We start from the raw sequence: 21,627 nt of genomic DNA on the forward strand, positions 1-21,627 counted from the left end.
TGACTGAAAAACTAAAACCATTTCATGTTTACTTACCCCAGCAATTGAGATTTTCAATGAACCAGTTACATCTAACTTAGAGAAAGTATTATTAATTATCCTCATTTTTAATTGGAGAAAATGAAGTATAGTGAAAAGCCACACTGAGCAATGCATCTGAGACAGTAACAATGTCAATACAAGTTTTTGGTAGCATTTAGGAGCAAGCTGCTTACCTTTCAATAGCTAACTCTTTGTTAGAAAGTTGCTGCACTGTAATCACAACCTTCTTCTCTATTCCTTGCTTTAATTTGAAATAAAATTTATCTCTATCCTTAGGCACAGGGCTGAAATATTCAAAAGGAATAGGAATTACCAATAATCTAATAAAATGATAAAATAACCTATTCCAAGGTTAGAACAAAACAACAAAGTATTTAAGCAACAACACCCTTATTCTTAAGATATACTAAAGTCTCACCTTGCCACAGGCAGCAAACTATAAATTTTATTTGACTATAAACTTTATAGTCAGCAACACAGTCATTATTAATTTTTAAATTGAGTTTACAAGAGCCTTATATTTTGTCTGCTAACCAAAGTTAAAAGCAAGATCTTAAAAAAGACAACATGGCCAAGCACGGTGGCTTACGCCTGTAATCCCAGCACTTTGGGAGGCCAAGGCAGGCTGATCACTTGAGATCAAGAGTTTGAGGCCAGCCTGGCCAACATGGTAAAACCCCATCTCTACTAAAAATACAAAAATTAGCTGAGTGGTGGTGCATGCTTGTAGTCCCAGCTACTGGGGAGGCTGAGGCAGGAGAATTGGTTGAACCCAGGAGGCAGAGGTTGCAGTGAGCCAAGATTGCACTGCTGCAATCTTGCCTGGGCAACAGAGCAAGACTCTATCTCCAAAAAAAAAAAAAAAAAAAATGACAACATGATAAATTTCAGTTTTAAAACAAATTTAGGAATAATGTTTACTTGAAGTTCTTAAGACTGTCACATGTCTGGTTTAGCTGGTTGGGTGGTCATAAGTGCCTGTAAAACAGTGAAATCCAAAGCAAAGGAAGTGAGAAGAGCATACTTTTAGACACATAGAATTTGAGATGACTGTGATGTATCCATGAATATATAAACAAAAGATGGACAAAGAGATATATAACAGGGACAAGTTAATCAAATTCTAGCCTAGGCTAGACTATTCTTACAAATTAATTCATTAAAACAATCAATGTATAAAATATGGCTTGTCTTATCTAAAAAGAAAAAATATCTTGAGCAACTTTTACATGACCTCAATTTCTATGTCTGTAAAACTACAGATAAAATACCTAGCTAGCAACTACTCTTAGAATTAAAGGCACAGCTAAGGAACAAAGTTGAGCATTAAATAATATAACTGTTTCCTATTAACTGTCTATATCTGAACTGGAGGAAAACATTCTAAATGTACAAAAAAAAAGAAATGGTTAATTAAGTGGTGGTCAAACCATATATTATCAGTTACTGTTAAAAACAATTTTTATTAGAACACTTAACATAAAGAAAAAAAAAGGTATATATATACAATTGTGTAAAAATTCCCCTAGAAATAAACAAAGGGAAGAGACCAAATGTTAAAAGTGACTGTGGCTGACAAGATCGTAGTTTTTATTCTACTTTTATTATTTTACTAAATTTTCTACAGTATCAGTATTTTTTAAATCATTAAGAAAATAAGTATCTGACCAAGCGCAGTGGCTCACACTTATAATCCCAGCACTTTGGGAGGCCAAGGAAGGCAGATCACCTGAGGTCAGGAGTTCGAGACAAGCCTGGCCAACGTGGTGAAACCCTGTCTCTCCTAAAAATACAAAAATGAGCCAGGCATGGTGGCAGGCGCCTGTAATCCCAGCTACTTAGGAGGCCGAGGCAGGAGAATCACTGGAACCCAGGAGGCAGAGATGGCAGTGAGTCGAGATCGTGCCATTGCACATGCACACTCCAGCCTGGGTGACAAGAGCGAAACTCCATCTCAAAAAAAAAAGGAAAGAAATATCTGACAAGCACGAGAATAAAAAATATTAATTCACCAGCCAAATATTTATCAGTTTGAGGCTTTATGCCAACACTGTATAGTTTCTTGAAACTTTATATGCGCCTATATTATACTCCAGACATAATGCGAATTTTTAATCTTTCCAAATGCCTCACCTAAAGTTTCCTTTTCCATCGTCTTCTTTTACCTCCAAGGAGACACTGAAGGTAAACACATCACTGTCGGGGGTAGGAATAACTGAGTCTTTAACATCAGACACTTGTCTGGAAGAACGTTTGAACGCTGTACAGAAACTGTACAAAATTCTGCTTACCTAAAAGAATAAAAAAGGAAATACCATTAGGCAAAGGTTTTAATTGCATTCTGATATCCTTCTCTCTTAACTCTTGAATCTACAATTTTCCATGACAATTTTCTTTGGCAGAATATATATTTTTTATATATAGTTCAAGTATTTATCATTGTTTAGATATTACATGACAACATTTTCATCACTTGTGCATTAAAAAAAGAGGGAGTAAACAACTGTAGATGGTAAATGTAGACCATCCAAACTCTAAATTATTACAACCTAAAAACTATCATCAATGTGAAGTCCAAGAAGGGAAATACTGAGGAAATACCGCTTAAGAAGTAAATTAACAGAATTTTTTACTTTGAAATTAATAATGGGGTACATTTCACTTCATGGAAACTTAAGTTCAAATCTGAGGAGGGTTTTCAAATATATACAGATAAAGTTCAACAGTAAGCACCACCAGCATACATACTGGAGACCAGAAGAGAACTATGATTTAGGAGCTGCAACTAGGATCTGAGCATCTTAAGAATGAAGAAGGGCAAGAGGGCCGGGCACAGTGGCTCCATGCCTGTAATCCCAGCACTTTGGGAGGCCAAGGCAGGCGGATCACAAGGTCAGGAGTTCAAGACCAGACTGGCCAGCATGGTGAAACCCCATCTCTACTAAAAATACAAAAAATTAGCAGGGCATGGTGGTGCGCACCTGTAATCCTAGCTACTTTGGAGGCTGAAGCAGGAGAATTGCTTGAACCTGGCAGGTGGAGGTTGCAGTGAGCCATTGCACCACTGCACTCCAGCCTGGGTGACAGAGCAAGTACTCTGTCTCCAAAAAAAAAAAAAAGAAAGAAAGAAAGAAGGAATTCCTTTTACTTTAAAAAAAAAAAAGCTATCTTTCAAATATTTGCTTCTCACAACTCTGACATTTAAACATGGTGATAAAGATATTGAACTAATTTAAGTTCACAAAATAAACTGTATTTATTTATAGATATTTCTAGGCTTCAAAATATACAAGAAATTGAATGTATCCTAAGATAATTTACTAAAATGATGTTGGTATCTGAATCTTCCCAACACACTCTCACAAACAAGGTTTTGGCCAAGTCTCCAAGTTCTCTCTTCACTTCCCTCAGCCTCTGGGGCTAGATACAGAACCATAGAATAAGGCAAATACTGGCTTTAGCAATACAGTCAGTAACATAAAGAGCTACCAGTATTTTTACTCAATGTTGTTGTGCTATAAGTGTTGGGTTCCCAGAATGAATGCTGAAATGGTCTTATTCTTATCTATTCTATTGGTATTAGGCCACTCTAGTGACTACTTTTATACATACATATATACATATATATGTATATACATATGTGTGTGTATTTGTGTGTATAGCTCATATTCTTTCCTTAAAGTGAAGAAGTACTCTAAATCCAACACTTCTCCAGAACTTATTCTACTTCTTGGTTCCAAAAGAAGCATCAGATCATCACAAACTTGTGAGCTTGAAGCACCAAAGACTCTCCAAATCTCTCAGCCCACGCATAGGTTGACAATGAAAACAAGGTGAAATGTGAAGGGTTAAAAAAATATTTTCAATGTGTCACATTGGGAAGTACAGATAAGAAGAATGCTGTGAACATTAATAAATCCCTCACGTTAGATAAAGTGAATTCAAAGTACTTCTTGAACTGTATTAGCCTAGGAATACAATATTTGTAACTTGCTTGAAACAGGAATACTCCCTATAACAGAAGAGTCTGTTAAAGTATGAGGTCTTCTGTTTTCCTTTGTTTTATTCACATATTCTGCCACTTTTTCTTGTACAAGCACACACAGTCTAACACATTCAAAAACTTCCGATTGCCACATTTATACCCACTAACCAATGATTACCCTAAAGTGCCTTCTCAATGCCAAATTAACAGTTTAACTTTTAACAACTATACAGAAATCCTACCTGCCAGTCTAAAGTTCAACTTCTGCAGTAGCACCATATTTATATCATAATGTTCCCAAAATTTCTTCATTATTTTACCATGCTATCCCCGTTTTAATCTTATATGAGTAAAAATTTAAAAAGCAGCAAAGGATTGATGCTAATAAGAACTGTAGGCCTCAAAACTTATATAATTAAGACAATAAACTCATTCATTCAACAAATATTATTTGAGCACCTTCTGTATACCAAGTATTAGTCTAGGTGCCAGAAATACAAGAGAGAACATACAGCCTGTACTCCAGCAAATGTTAAGTTGAATGTGCTTGGGGATGGATGAGAGGGAATCATTAGATAAGCTAAAAACAGAAAGGTTCAGCCTCAGCTGGATAGTTACTGGATTTAGCCCAATAATTCAAGTGTTTATAGAGGAAAACAGAACCAAAGAATATGCTAGAAATATGTCATTGAAGACTATGCCTACAAGGTCAAGTGTAAATAGAGACTTTAAACTACTTTTAGTTCTCTGGGTATTCTCCACTTCCTACTCCTAAATGAAATATAAAGTCTACTGTCTGATTTTTATACATTTAACTTCAGTGTATATTTAGTTTTGTTTTAAGGAGCAGGGAGTTTAATAGGCAAGAAACAAGGGCAAAGAAAAAAGCAGCTCCCCATACAGAGACAGAGGGAGAGGGGCTCCAAAGCCAAGAGACAGAACACCACCTGCCATGGATACTAACCAGGTATATATGCAGAGGCTGGAGGAGGTGATGTCTGATTTGCACAGGGCTCATGGGATGGGTTTGACTAGGCATGCAATTCACGTAGCAGGTGGAAAAAGCTGGCCCTCCCACCCTAGCTTTTCATATGCAAATGCAGGGCACCATGATGCTCTCCACACGCAAGGATATGTGTGGGCAGCCATGTTGCCAGGAACATGTGGGGCAAGGGCAAGAAGGCCCTGGGAATTGCCATGTTGGGTGGACCCGGTTTCTAATGGCTGCCATTTGTATATTATAGGTTGCTGGCCTGGCTCTAAGAGCTGGGGCTTTACAAGAAACTTTTCCAGAGATGCTTTAAAAAATGAAAATTTCCCAAGGATCCCTTTTCATCTCTATATGCCTAAAATAATTTCTTAATAACTCCTACAACATTCCCCACTGTGGAGATGCCACACTAACTGCTGTTAGGGGGTTTTGGGCCATGACTCTTTCTGGCTACTCCTGGACTTAAGCGTATTTTTAAGAAAGCACTGTATGTGAAAACAGGAGAACACCTGTATGTAATTTTGTATACATTGGTAGTTAAACCCCAGCCATATTTATTCTTTTTTCCCCTTTCCCATCTCTTCTTTTTCACATTCTTTATGTCAGATCAGCCAGCTTGTCACATCAGAAGGCCATACCAAAAAAAGTCAAAGAACTTGGCAAATTCTAAAGCATCTGGCAAGGCTTCAAAAAATTCTTTATAGAAAGGTTAAGTGTATGGAGCTGAGCCAGAGTGATAGAGAATGATGGAGAAAAAAAAAATCAGATTCCATCTATCTCTCTTTTGGAGAAAGAACACGACAGTACCTTAATTTCATTAACAGCAATCAAATTACATTTAATACTATGTCTTACAAGCTGCCATTTCTATCAAAAGAGTTAAAATATATTGTGAATTCTAGAGTCTGTGAATAAGCTGAAACAGTAATCCAAGAATTAACAAGATAAACTTCAGAAACAATGACTATCAGTATCTTATAACAAACTGGATAACCAATTACAGTTGTCCTTTGGTACCCATGGGGAATTGTTTCCAGGACCCCCCAAAACCCCCAGATACCAAAATCCATAGATGTTTAAGTCCCTTATATAAAACTGTGTAATATTCCATATAGCCTACACACATCTTTCCATATACTTTAATCTCTAGATTACTTATAATACCTAATAGAATATAAATGCTATGTGAATGGTTTTTATACTGTATCTTTTAGGGACTAATGACAAGGAAAAAAGGCTATAGATATTCAGTACAGATGAAACCATACATTTTTATCAAATATTTTAAAGCCATGGTTAGTTGACTCCATGGATGTAGAATCCACAAATATAGTGGGCTAACTGTACATCAAGAAAGGAAATTAAAAACACATACCATGGCAAACACTTCAATACATGTCACACTTATTAAAACACATACACACAAATAGTCTTGAATGGGCATTTCTTTGCAGAAGGAAAAGGTTTATTGATAAATAATACAATCTTTCTCCAGAAAACAGTATCTATAGAAAATACCAAACACAAAACTGTATATCTGTTTGAGTTTGTTGCTGTTGTTTTTGAAGAGGCAGGGAGGAGAGCACATGTAGATATCTGGAATGAAGATACACCAAAATCTTAACTGTGGCGGAATTTTAAGCACCTTTTATTTTCTTTTTTATTTCAATATTTTCCAAATTCTCAAATATGTATTACATCTTAAAAGTCCAAACACTGTTATTAAGTAACAAAGGTATTTATTTAAAATAAATAACATAGCTAGTTTCTCCAAGATGAAGTCTTTTCATTAATACTGGTGAAAGATAACTCACTCTTTTGGAAACACCATATATCAAGAAAATGTTCACCCAAGGCCAGGCATGGTGGCTCACACCTGTAATCCCAGCACTTTGGGAGGCTGAGGCAGGTGGATCATTTGAGGTCAGGAGTTCAAGAACCAGCCTGGCCAACATGGTGAAACCCCGTCTCTACTAAAAACGCAAAAATTAGCCAGGCGTGGTGGCATGTGCCTGTAATCCCAGCTACTCAGGAGGCTGAGGCAGAAGAATCGTTTGAACCCAGGAGGTGGAGATCATAGTGAGCCGAGATCACGCCACTGCACTCCAGCCTGGGAGACAGAGTGAGACTCTGCCTAAAAATAAAAAATAAAAAGTTCACCCAAGAAATAAATGTGAAAAATCATTCTATGAAAGGCACCTTGAAAGGTATGTATTAAAATTTTTAAAACAGCTAGCTCAAATACATTATTCATGGGAAGGAGCTCAAATAAGAGGCACATTACCAGGAAACTTTTTTAAAATCATAAAAATCAATTGATTTAAGGAAAACACTAACAAGATAACTTCGAATTATCTTCCAAAATGAGGCATTTAGCTAACATACCAATTAAATAAATACTTGTTTAGAAATGATATTTTCCACTGGGTGCGGTGGCTCACGCCTGTAATCCCAGCACTTTGGGAAGCGCAGGCAGGTGGGTCACCTGAGGTCAGGAGTTTGAGAGCAGCCCGACCAACATGGTGCAATCCTGTCTCTACTAAAAATACAAAATTATCCAGGTGTGGTGATGCATGCTTGTAATCCCAACTACTTGGGAAGCTGAGGCTGGAGAATCACTTGAACCCAAGAGGTGGAGGTTGCAGTAAGTCGAGATCACGCCATTGCACTCCAGCCTTGACAACAAGAGTGAAACTCCATCTCAAAGAAAAAGAAATTTTCCCATGCAAGGAACAGGTTTTCTTTTATACAGTGTCATATCTGCAACCCCAAGAAAAAACAATGCAATAAGAATAAGTATCTTCCCAATGATGCCCTTGATATTTATCAAGAAGTATCTCTGAATGCCTTTAACACCAGATGACAAAAAACATGCTTCCATAATGTAACACTCAGAGTTTCTAATACTGAATAGTATCCTAAAACACACAAATATCATCAAAATCTGCTTTGCATAGAATGGTTACACTGGCTAGTAGAAATAAAATCTTTAAAAGACTCAAAACTTTAAAAGTATCTTTTGAAAGTTTTATATAATATATCCAAAAAGATGTGACAAGAACAGGTGCCTCCTTGTATTTTTTTCACTACACTTTCTGATACCTTGCTTGGTCTGCAATTCTTCAGCAGAAGCCTAGCATATCATTCTCCTTATACAAAGATCATTGACCTCAAGATACTTCTGGTTGGATTGTCCAACTCTTTTGCCATAGATTATTGAAATCTACTCCAGCACGGTCCTGCAGAAGCACATCCAAGTGTTGCAAGTCAAATATGTCCTAACCCTTCTGTAGGACCTCCCAATCCTTGTGTCACAGGTGTTCAAGAGGGCCATCACCCTCACTGGGATTCCCTTCTACCATTGTTGATGCCTGCAGTTTGAGGGATTTTATAGTGAAATAAGCATCACAGTGACAGTAGTGGCAGCCATGCTGCTACTCCTGCTTCAGAAATCTTCCTTTAACGACAAACCTCTTCAGCTCTCATCCACGAACTCTGCGAAAATAAAAATAAAAAATAAATTTGTGGCATTGCTGCACAGTACATACTTAAGCAGTAAGAATGTTTGTCAGCTGGTTCCTGAACTATCTGCCAACTGTTTGTGCCCATCAAGAGGGACTCAAATACTAACGACTAAAGGTGTTTATCAAAGAACAGAAAACTTCTGGGAACCAGACAACCGGATGACCAGTAAATGTAACTAGAAGACTTCAGATTAATTAAAACCATAATTATTTTGTAGGGCAGAGAGGAAGATGTTGGACATCTTCTGTAAAAGGGTCAGGTAAAATACAAAACGTAAATGGAATGCAAGCTATGTTACCAATAAATCCCTTTATAAAACATAACTAAAATACAAAAATCCACATTTGTGTTTTATAATATGTAAGCAACAGGAAAGTTGTTACTGAAAACTGTATGGCTCTTCAAAGTCAAAGACTTCAACTTAAAACCCAGCTCTATCACCCAGTCTCTTAGCCACAGGATAAACAAAGGGTAACCAAACAATTTATCATCCAAACCACAACACTTTTGAGAATAAAAATGAGGGTATTAGTAAAAACCTGGACAATAAGCATAAAATAGAACTGCTCCAGGCAAAGAGAAACATAAAGTCACTCGTCTAATAAGTCCAACCTGGTCACGGGCTGTTATGAGTATCAAATGAATGCTTAGCACAGTGCCTGGCATAAGCTCTCTATTTATATTGGGTTATTCCTCATTTAGAACTGATGTCTCATTCATTACCTGGAGGAGGATTTTTAAAATCTTTTTAAAAAGAAATAATGTCTCATAATAAGGTTTAATGACCACTGTCATGTATTTCTCCTTCAAACAATATATTTTACCACTAATGCCCCCATAATGTAATACTTTCTAAAATGCACTCAAAAAATTAAATAATAGATGGAGATAATTTTCTTACAACGTGCAATGGAAAAAATATGCTCTATAGAAATAGCATTTATTTAATACTATATCCAAAATGGTCTGGCCAAGAATTTCCCAGGGTTTCTTCCACTACTTACCTACCATGATAAGCTCTCAAAAATAAACACTTCCCCTACTCTAAACCCAAGTGAATGCTACAATCCAAAAGACAGTTTCATACCATTAGTTATGGAAACCTCTTGCAGCAATTCAGTATCCTTCTGCAGCAGCATTTCTCTCTCTCCAAGCAGCAGATTTTCCAGGTCTTCAAAGCTCATTTCCTTGCTGTTGAGCTCCAGTGATTCGGAAATCACACAGGTGGGTTAAATGATGGCTGCCAACATGAAATGCCAGGATTCTACCATCTGCTTCCCCACCTCTGTAGTGGAGTTCGTAAGGATCAGAAATAGCCCCCCTCATTCACAGAAACATACATATTCCTTCAGCATATTTATATTCACTGTCTACTATATGCTAGGCACACTAGCAGCATACTTACACTCATTCACTCTCCTGTCTATCAGACCATTTTGAACAAGAAGTCAGTATACACATAGATATGTAAGTGCTGGGAAAAAAATAGATAAAGCCTTATCTAAAAAACAAAACACAAAACTTCAACTTCTTTCAGAAGGCATGGGTTCTGATAGAGAATTTCTACAGTTACAATCTAAATTATATGTGTCTGTGCATGTTCAGTTTAGTGTAAAGCAAACTGATCACCAGGGCACAAGAACTGACATAGCCATCATGCTTTGTATCAAACTCACAGAAATCCACATTTCCATTAATTCCCATTTTGTGGCCAGAAATAAACTCAAAACTCCTGTTAATAGAATGATTTATTCATGTTTCATGATAGAGGCTAGAATAACTATTGCTTTCAGCATTTTCTGCTGATAATTTATTTTGTCACAAGCAAACATACCTGAGACATTGCCATCCACACCCATTTATGAATGCCTTTGAAATGGTTTTAAGTACTAAGTGTCTAACAGTGCAACATTTTAAAATTGGTGATAATTCAATAGAAGTAGAAAAGATTTCCCTATGTAATTAACTGCATTTAATCTAAACCATTTCTCCTAACAATAATCTACCAATTAATAATTTCTATAAAAAAACTTACTAGCATTTTCAAAGGACTACAAGTTGTTATACCTGCTTTATGTGAGCATTTCTAATTTTATTTAAGCCAGTTCTCTGGAGCAAAATATAGCCTCTGAGCAAGAAAGCACAAAACAAATAATCATCAATGAAAACCACAGAGATTGATAAAATAATCTTAATGCAATATCTAAATGAAAGCAATATGCAACTATCAAGCCCATCAGAGAAACAGGTATCGTTATAGGCACTTTTTAAAATCACATGGACCAATCTACTAGGGCAAAATAATAAGAGAGCTGCAAAAATAGTCTCCCTTCTGAGCATAAGCAATTTACTACCATGGTAAGGTGGAAAGGCAACCCATCCAGTTGTATTTTTCTACGACAACTGCTAAGCTGTGAGAGTGCCCTACCTACGCAGATATACCAGACTTGGCTTTCCACATTCAGTTTTATGTCATTACAAATATTAATTTTGTCTTTAGAAATATACTCCAAATTTATGTAACATATTTATACAACAGTGAAATTAGAGCTCAAAAATATTACCCTAATTCATCTCTGTAGCAAATTGCTATACTATATTATACTTACTGCCTCTTTAATTTCACAGGAGAAAACATGTATCTGAAATTCTTCTGAACCATGGGAACTCTCTGTAAATGCAAAGCAATTGCTCTCTGTTGTTCCGTCATGTCCACGTGCACAGAATAACACCTTATAGATTGGAAAAGATGCTATCTCCACATTGCTGGATTGGTCTATAATTCTGTAGAACAGTAATGAAACATTAGATAAAATATTAATTCTCGAAGAACAAAGACATATTTCCAGTTAGGTTTTTTTTTTTTTAAAAAAAAAGAACAAATAGTTTTACTATGACAATATATGATATATAAACATAACTATCTTTTTTGTTTTGTTTTGTTTTGTTTGAAACAGAGTTTTGCTCTTTCCCCCAGGCTGGAGTGAAGTGGCCCAATCTTGGCTCATTGCAACCTCCACCTCCCGAGTTCAAGCGATTCTCCTGCTTCAACCTCCCAAGTACCTGGGATAACAGGTGCCTGCCATCACACCCGGCTAATTTTTGTATTTCTTGTAGAGACAGGGTTTTGCCATGTTAGCCAGGCTAGCCTTGAACTCCTGACCGCAGGTGATCCACCCCGCGTTGGCCTCCCAAAGTGCTAGGATTATAGGCGTGAGCCCCCGCATCTGGCCAAACATAACTATCTTAAAAATCACAAAAATAAACTGGAACTAACAATGCAAGAGAGAACAACTTGTCTTCATATTCACAACACACACACACACACAAACACACACATACACACAAATTCTTTATTATCTTCTCACAATTTCTTCATTCTTGTGTTTCCTATGATCCAACTCATTTATTCCAAAGCTAAGTATACATGCCTGGTAACATCTCTATCACCCATCCCTAAATCTAGTCTTTTTCAGTTATGGCAAAACGAATGTCAGTCTAGAATAGTATAGACTATTCCTAGAGAGCCCACTTCTATACAGAGCAGCACCTATTAGTTTATCTAAGCCCTAATTCATTGTTCAACTGAGGCCCTTTCTACCACAGAAAAGGTCAGGTGGTTCCAAAGATGAATTCAACAACGCAATACAAAAGCTGAAAGGCGTCTGGGATTTGGAAGCAAATAATTCTCTGACTTTCCCTACACAAATCCTAAGTCCTGGCTGGGCGCAGTGGCTCACGCCTGTAATCCCAGCACTTTAGGAGGTCGAGATGGGTGGATCACTTGAGGTCAGGAGTTCAAGACCAGTCTGACCAACACGGTGAAATCCCATCTCTACTGATAAATACAAAAATCAGCCAGGCATGGCGGTGGGAACCTGTATTCCCAGCTATTCAGGAGGCTGAGGTATGAGAATCGCTTGAACCCAGGAGGCAGATGTTTCAGTGCGCCAAGATCGTGCCACTGCACTCCAGCCTGGGCAACAGAGTGAAACTGTGTCTCAAAAACAAAAACAAAAACAAAAACAAAACAAAACAAAACAAAGCCTAAGTCCTGGACTGATCTACACATTCAAGACCCCTTCAAGATCTCAAATTTAGAAACTGAGGGTAAGGGGACAACCCCAGGAATAAAGAGGCAAGTCAAAACACTAAATCTCTGTCAAGGTGTGTTTGGCAAATCGAAGCTAAACAGATAGCATAGAAGACACTTTGAAAACAATTTTTCTTTAAAAAGACATTTTGACATTTTTAGACGATAACATATAAACAATATACATGCAAACCCTTTCCTGAAAAATTCAAAGCATTTTTACCAAAATTTTCTAAATTTATATTGCCATTATTTTGGTACTTGGAACTTAGCAAAAGTTTTCCCACATTCTAAACTTTAGAGAATGAAGCAAATCAGAAAGGGTTTTTAAAAGATTAAAGCAACTTTCAGAGAATATTCCAGGCTCCAGACAAATTCAACCTCATTTCCTTGACCTGGTCTGCTTATTTGTTCATTCAGCAAATATTTGCTAAAATCTTGCAATGAATCACTTACTTCCCTAGCCACTGAAGCTACAGCAGGGAAAAATATAAAGAAACTATTCTCACAAGCTTATAATCTAGTGAGGAAGATATCCAATAAACCAATAAGCAAATAAATATAATATCAATTCAAAGAAAAGTGCTATGAAGGAAAAAAAAAAAAAAGGCCCAGTATGAGGAAAGAGAGTTACATGATATAACCAAGGAAGGCTTCTTATGATAAAATGTTTACTAAGATGAAACAAAAAGCATTGGAAAATCAGGGAAAGATTTACTTAGGGAGTATAAAGATAATATGCCAAGGTCCTGGGGCGGGAAATATGACCGGTAAGTCCTATAAGAATGAATACAGAGGCTAGTATAACTGGAATGTAGTGAATGAAGACAGAGAAAGGGAGAGGAAAGTGGTACTAATAATGCAAGTAAACAAATTATCTTCATATTCTTGCACATCTTACACACATACACACAAATGTGCATCTTCTTTTGATGAATGAAGAGAGAGAAGGGAGGAGGGAGACAGAAGGACAGAAAGAGAGAGAGAAGGGAGTCCTCTTGAATAAGATTAGTATCCTTATAAAAGAAACCCCAGAGAGCTCTTACACTCTCTTCCACCATGTAAGAACACATGAACCAGGAAGCAGGCCCTCACCAGACACCAAATATGCTGGAGCTTTGATCTAGGAACTCCCAACCACGAGAACTGTGAAAAATAATTATCTGTTGTATGTAAACCACCAGTCTATGGCAGTTTGTTACAGCAGCCCAAACAGGCTAAAAAGAAAAGAAGGAAGGACAAAGAGGGGAAGAACAAGTTGGAGCAGTAGGTCAACAGTGCCTAACCATGATAAGGATTTCAAATATAACCACAAGTGTGACTGAGGGAAAGGCTGAATGTAGGAGAATAACATTATCTGACTTTTTTTTTTTTTTTTTGAGACGGCGTCTTGCTCTGTCGCCCAGGCTGCAGCGCAGTGGCGCGATCTCCTGGGTTCACACCATTCTCCTGCCTCAACCTCCCGAGTAGCTGGGACCACAGGCGCCCGCCACCACGCCCAGCTAATTTTTTGTATTTTTAGTAGAGACGGGGTTTCACCGTGTTAGCCAGGATGGTCTCGATCTCCTGACCTCGTGATCCACCCACCTCGGCCTCCCAAAGTGCTGGGATTACAGGCGTGAGCCACTGCGCCCGGCCACTTTTTTTTTTTTTAATTGAGATGGGGTCTCTGTCACCCAGACTGGAGTGCAGTGGCATGATCTCGGCTCACCGCAACCTCCATCTCCCGAGTTTGAGCGATTCTCCTGCCTCAGCCTCCCAAGCAGCTGGGATTACAGGCGTGCGCCACCACACGTGGCAAATTTTTGTATTATTTTGCCCAGGCTGGTTTCGAACTCCTGACCTCAAGTGATTCACCCACCTCAGCCTCCCAAAGTGCTGGGATTGCAGGTGTGAGCCACCACACCTGGCCCTGACTTACATTTAAAGAAACTAAAGGTTCAGCTGACGTAATGTATTATTCCTAATTAAGCATAAGAGGAAAAAGCCATTTTGCTTCTTTCCAGTCTAATGTAAATAACTTAAAATCTATGGCTCACTCCAGTTTCTTTCAACCACTATTACTTCAGAAGCTGAAGGCAGATTTTTATGCTCATTCAGGATAGAGAAATAAATATTACAAGTATTTTTACAGTTTTATTTCTATTTATAATATTCTAAGCGTAATTGTTGATATGGGTTTGGATCTGCGGCTCCATCTAAATCTCATGTCAAATTGTAATCTCCAGTGTTGGAGGTGGGGCCTGGTGAAAGGTGATTGGATCATGGGAGCAATTTCTTATGAATGGTTTAGCACCATCCCCTCAGTGCTGTTCTCATGATAGCTGTTCTCATGAAACCTGGTTGTTTAAAAGTGTGTGGCACCTCCCCCTTCTCTCTCTTGCTCCTGCTCCTGCCACGTAAGACAATTCTGCTTCCCCTTGCCTTCTGCCATGATTGTAAGTTTCCTGAGGCCTCCCCTCCTGAGGCCTCCCTCCCAGAAGCTGAGCAGATGGCCAGCATCATGTTTCCTATACACCCTGCAGAACCAAGAGCCAGTTAAACCTCTTCTCTTTATCAATTATCCAATCTCAGATATTTCTTTATTGCAGTGCAAGAATAGACTAATACAATTGTTCAAATGCCCCTTTCAAACAATGAACACAGTCTAAGCCTAAATATGTTTACTCTGCATGTCTACAGTGTGAGTTCACAGTAAGTTCTACACCTGATGATGCTATAACATCTTCACCACCACCCAAAAGACTTAATACGTGTCTAAAGAAAAACATATTAGAGCTTACCTCACAGAACCTTCTGGAACATTTGGTACATACAGGGTAACAGGAAAGGGGTATTGACTGGAAGATTTCATGGTTGCCATTGCCCGTAAAGCCTCTACTTCATTACGTGGGGAAGAAACCTTCATACATCCTAAGTAGGTCAGTTTATTAAATAAAACACTATCTTCTTCAGGTAGTCCACCTGGAGAAGATGGTCTGGGTGTAGAAATTTCTGAAGAAACAAAAAAAGAAACACTCAAAAGTCATTGCAAAACTCCACCATCATTATAATCTTGCCAATGCCCAAAAAGAAATGAAATATTTCAAACAAAATCTAGGTCTCTCTGTATTTTCACTCCTTTTATATTTTAAAATTTTAGGATTTAAAATCTAGGATTCTAGGATTTTATAATCCTAAATCTTATGTCAGAGTTCCAGAGCCAGCCATTTCATACTTTCGAATCTCTCAAAATATTATCTTACTTAGCTATAAGTTCTTCAGATGAGAGAAAAAATTTAAGCTTTATATTAAAAAAACTCAAAAAGATAGAGTACAAGTATGTAAAAGAACAACAGAACCTCTGGTCTCCAAACTGACTATGCCAAAGCAAAAGATAAGCTTGGGAACCGAGTCACGCAATACTGCCTTCTTTTTGTTCCCAGATAGCTGTAAATTCACAACCCTGTGTCATAGCCTTATCCATATGCCAGGTTCCCACAACGATAGAAGGGCACATATCTCCCCAGATGGCTTCCCTCACAGATTACTCACAAGGAATTTCCGTGTGAGCCCCTAAATCATTTAAGATATGTATCCTCCCTATAAACTAGCTCTAAAGCTGAGTTCTGTCAAATCTCATCCTCACAATGTCAATTATCAGCTTATCTTCACAGACACAAGACAAGACCAGAAATCGTCCCTTCACCTACACTAAGATGAATGCATAATGGACTTTCTTCTTTTTTATTCTTTTTTTTATTATACTTTAAGTTTTAGGGTACATGTGCACAACGTGCAGGTTTGTTACATACGTATATATGTGCCATGTTGGTGTGCTGCATCCATTAACTCATCATTTAACATTAGGTATATCTCCTAATGCTATCCCTCCCCCCTCCCCCCACCTCACAACATGCCCCGGTGTGTGATGTTTCCCTTCCTGTGTCCATGTGTTCTCATTGTTCAATTCCCACCTATGAGTGAGAACATGCGGTGTTTGGTTTTTTGTCCTTGCGATAGTTTGCTGAGAATGATGGTTTCCAGCTTCATCCATGTCCCTACAAAGGACATGAACTCATCATTTTTATGGCTTCATAGTATTCCATGGTGTATATGTGCCACATTTTCTTAATCCAGTCTATCATTGTTGGACATTTGGGTTGGTTCCACAATGAGATACCATCTCACACCAGTTAGAATGGTGATCATTAAAAAGTCAGGAAACAGCAAGTGCTGGAGAGGATGTGGAGAAATAGGAACACTTTTACACTGTTGGCGGGACTGTAAACTAGTTCAACCATTGTGGAAGTCAGTGTGGCGATTCCTCAGGGATCTAGAACTAGAAATACCATTTGACCCAGCCATCCCATTACTGGGTATATACCCAAAGGATTATAAATAATGCTGCTATAAAGACACATGCACACGTATGTTTATAGCAGCACTATTCACAATAGCAAAGACTTGGAACCAACCCAAATGACTTTTTCCTCTACTCCCTCTTTTCACATGTAAAGTGTAGATTTATTGAGGCTAGTCAGAGCCTCACAAGAATGCAACCATTTGCCTCACTGCCTACCTTTCCCTCTTTTTTAACCTGTGCTTGCCCTTTCCCCCTTTAAACACCGAAATTTCCAAAACCCCTCTAGAAAAGCACAGGTCACAACTGTTCCTGTGGCTTGTTTTTCCCAGGCACATACTAAACCCTTGACTAAGTAAACCTCTATGGATTGAGACCTGCCACTTTTTGGTTAACAAGTTTATAGAACAATAAGGAGGAAAAACTATACTAAAGATACTGTGAATTAGCCCCAAAATAATGAGGATTAAACAAAAGTAAATCAGCTAAAAGTTTCTCTTGACTGTAAAGATCCTTCACTGCACCACATTTATTAAGCAGCCTAACTTCCTAAGCAAAAACAAGCAATGTTAAAATGTTACATCTCATACCAACAACAAGTGTCAAGCTCCTTATTTCCCTCATTCCTGGCTTGCTGGCTTCTATGAACTATATAAGTATTCCAATGGAATTTTTTTCCTCAAAATAATTATTTTTGATGAATGAATCTACGATTGCTTCGCCCAATTCCATCCCCGTCATAATGAATTTCTTAAAAAAAAAAAACTGTTCATTTTATTCTAAGAACAGCAGGCAGCAAAGGTCCAATTGTGGTTAGAGAGCATCCATCTCCGTGTATCAGGTAGTATAACATTCTCCCTTCATGCCCCTACCTAAAATCCACATTCTGCTTGGCTTCCCCGCTGTTACCTACATTCATGCTGCACAAAATTAAGCATACATGTATCACTTGAACTAGGTCCTTGCAACATTTTCAAACTGCCATTACCAGGATTCCTCTTGTAGGATAGGATTTTAATAAATAATTCACAAAAGCCATTTCAAATTCCCCAACTGCAGCTCCTAAATATTATACTAAAATATGCAACTTCACCACTGACTTTTTTGTTAAGGAACTAAAGCCATTCAAAATGAACTACTTCATCTGCCATGTTCTTCAACCACTGAAACATGTTTTTCTCCCTTTTTCAGTCAGTTCAATATAATGTATTTCAAAAGGGATAAATAAAAAACTACAAATACATTTTAATATGTTTAAATTACTTTGTATTATATTATTATATACATGTATGTTTTTACATACTTTTCTTAATGTAACAAGCACTTATGCAGCAACAATAAGACTGATGAGCCTGGGTGATTACATAGTTCAAGTGGTCTAACATGTGTAACTAGAGTCTTAAAAACAGAAAAAATATAAGATGAATGTGAACCAGGGAGAAACAACAAAAAATAATATAAATAAAAAGAGAAAAGAGGAGGCCAAAAAGAAGTTGTTTGAAGAGGTATTTTACAAACCTGTGTAACCCAAGATTCATGACTCTACAGATTCCAAATATAAAACAGTACAGAAACTGATCCAAAAATAAGAAATGATAAAATAGGCAAAGAAGGCCTATACAACGACTATTATAAATATGATCAAGGATTTAAAGATAAACATCTAACAAAATAAGAAGAAAAATGAAAGACATAAAAAAGAACCAAAAGAAATTCTAGAGCTGAAAAAATACAAGATCTGCAGTAAAATATTCCCCAGGTGAATATAACAGCAGTTTCTAAATTGCAGAAGAGGAATGCTAAAGGAAGTTCCTTGGGCTACAGGAAAATGATACAGAGAAAACTGAAGAGCACAAGAAGTTAAATATGAGAAAAAGACCTATTCCTTGCTCTTTAATTTCTTCAAAATATAACAGACTAAAGCAAAAAAAAAAACAAAAAAAAACAGTATTTTGTAGAACTTCTAACATACGTATTAGCAAAATGAATGAGAGCAGAAGCATAAAATCTAGAAGGTAACAAAAGATCCTTACAATGTACATAAAGTGTTATGATATTATTAGAATGTACATGAGTTAAAGACTTGAGTTATAAACTCCAGAGCAAATACTAAAATAATAAGACAAAATTATATAGCTAATGTGCCAATAATGGAGATAAAATAGAACATTAAAAATAACCTAAAGGCAGGAAAGCAGGGGAAAAACAAGAACAGAAGAGACAGAGAAAAACAGCAAGAGAGTAAGTACACTTAGATCCAAATATATTTAAAATTACATTAAAGGTAAATGGTCAGCTGGGCGCAGTGACTCATGCCTGTAATCCCAGCACTTTGGGAGGCCCAGGCAGGCAGATCATGAGGTCAAGAGATGGAGACCATCCTGGCCAACAGGGTGAAACCCCATCTCTACTAAAAAAAAAAAAAATTAGCTGGGCGTGGTGGCATGCACCTGTAGTCCCAGCTACTCAGGAGGCTGAGGCAGAAGAATTGCTTGAACTCAGGAGGTGGAGGTTGCAGTGAGCTGAGATCGTGCCATTGCACTCCAGCCTAGGCAACAAGAGTGAAACTCCATCTCAAAAAAAAAAAAAAAAAAAGTAAATGGTCAGCTTTTTCTGTAAAGGGTCATATGATAAATATTTTAGGTTTGGTGGGCCAAGAGACAAAATCTACAATATTATGCAAGTATTTATACAAGTGAGAAAAAAACCTTCCACAGATTTTTTGACAAAACTTAAAACTTAATTATGGATACTAAAATTTGAATTTCATATAAGCTTCATGTGTCACAATATTATTCTCCTTTTGATATGTTAGAGCCATTTAAAAATGTAAAAACCATTTTACTTTGCAAGCCACACCATAAACAAGTATGAAGTGGAATTTGGCTCACAGATAGTAGTTTACTTATCCTAGTCTAAACCCAACTAAAAGACTGAGATTGTTAAACTGGATTTTAAAAAGGTATCTACAATAAACACTCTTTAAAGATAAAAATAGATGAAAATTTTTTTTAAAAAAAAAGGAAAAAGAAAAATATATACCATGCAAATACTAATCATAAGAAACCAAAAGTGGCTATATTAATATAAGAAAAACTAGACTTCAGGACAAGGAATTTTAACAAAAAGAAAAGGGATATTTCACAATGCTAAAATGGTCAATTCATTAAGAAAACACAAAAATTCTAAGTGACTACGCCCTTAATAGCAGAACTTCAAAACAGCTGAAGCAAAAACAGACTCAAGATTATTGAACTGGACCAGTCAAATTGAAGTGATAAGCCTGTTACAATTTATCTCTCCCACTGTTATAAGTTATCTCTCCCACAGATTATACCTGAAAACTCTTGACAGAATATAAAAAGCAACGACCGGAGGACTCTTTCTTTCTTTTTTTATTGAGATTGGGTTTCGCTATGTTGCGCAGGCTGGTCTTGAACTCCTGAGCTCGAGTGATCCGCCCACTCTGGCTTCCCAAAGCGCTGGGATTACAGGCGTGAGCCACCACATCCAGCCTCTTTTTAAAAAGTAAATAGGAACAGCCAGATTGGAGAGGAAAGTGAAAATCTGAACCTCTATTACAGTGGTGAGTTTTCCATTTTTCTCATCATCACCTCCCAGTTTTGACCTAAGGGTGGTCCGAGTTGCAGAATAGCAGTAAGCAACAAAACAAAGAAATCCAATCTTTCCGGCCAAATAACAGAGAAGTCCCTGCAAACTAGAGAGTATCTGAGAAATCATGACTTGTTTCTGTTTTGTTTTCTCTCCCAGTTCTACCACTAGCCCCGACCACAGAACTACCTGAAATGCTGGTAGTCGTGGTGGTACTGTAAGCATCTACAATCTGGAGGAAAAGAAATGTGTCTCAAAGGCTAAAATACCAAAGCAAAGAGGCCCCTATAACCCAAAAATGGAAAAGAAAAACTCTATTATTTTTGCCTCTCTTTTCTCTCACCACTTTGTCATAAAGTGCTCCAGACATATGATTCTGCAAAACGCACAAAGCAGCAAAAACTCTAAGAAAGAAACCTGTCTTTCTAACACAGGGGTAGAAGGAAAATGGCCCAAGGAAGCCAGAGAGTGTAGGGAAATCTCAGAGAGGAGAGAGCTGAAGAAGATAATCCCCTAACTCTGTGTGTAAACTAGCAAACTGTGTATGCATGTGGAACAGACTGAAAAAGCACAGCAAAGGTTTTGAGAATTGAAAATACTTTGGAACCAGAAAGCAAGACAGATCTTGCAGTTTGGACACAACCAGGTGGAATGTCTGCTTTAAAAAAAAAAAAAAAAAAAAAAGTCAACATTCTTCAGAGGATTTTAACAAGAAATAGTCTCAAAACATAAGATTCGAAAACTCTGGGAACAAGCCAATTACTCAACAAACATAAAAGGGTGATCTATTCTCAAGTGAAAAAATAATCCACAGACCAATCCCAAGATGTCCCAGTTGCTCCATAAATACTCCATAAAATAAACGTGAAAACACCTGTAATGAATAAAAATATCAAAACTATCCACAGAGAAACAAAAAAACTTTAAAAAACAATGTAAATTTAAAAACAGAAAAATACAATATCTAAAATTAAAAATTCATCAGATGATCTCAATAGCAGAATGGAGATTAACAAAGTAAAAAGTCAGTGAGCTTG

The 21,627-nt window shown here is 37.3% G+C and overlaps 1 protein-coding gene across 10 annotated transcripts in view; it reads right to left on the reverse strand.

Annotated features, from left to right (window-relative positions):
• Nucleotides 1-21,627, reverse strand: part of RABGAP1L (RAB GTPase activating protein 1 like) — an 830,901-nt gene that overhangs the window by 743,775 nt on the left and 65,499 nt on the right. For all 10 annotated transcript variants that reach the window (XM_055111246.3, XM_063603797.1, XM_008978332.4 and 7 more), the window contains 4 exons: nt 15,420-15,630; nt 11,153-11,327; nt 2,176-2,333; nt 216-326 (listed from right to left, as the gene is read on the reverse strand). In XM_055111246.3, the coding sequence (XP_054967221.1) occupies nt 216-326; nt 2,176-2,333; nt 11,153-11,327; nt 15,420-15,630 (655 nt within the window). The remainder of the gene's footprint in view (nt 1-215; nt 327-2,175; nt 2,334-11,152; nt 11,328-15,419; nt 15,631-21,627) is intronic.

The sequence above is a fragment of the Pan paniscus genome, chromosome 1 (genome assembly GCF_029289425.2).
Source record: "Pan paniscus chromosome 1, NHGRI_mPanPan1-v2.0_pri, whole genome shotgun sequence".
Lineage (NCBI taxonomy): Eukaryota > Metazoa > Chordata > Mammalia > Primates > Hominidae > Pan > Pan paniscus.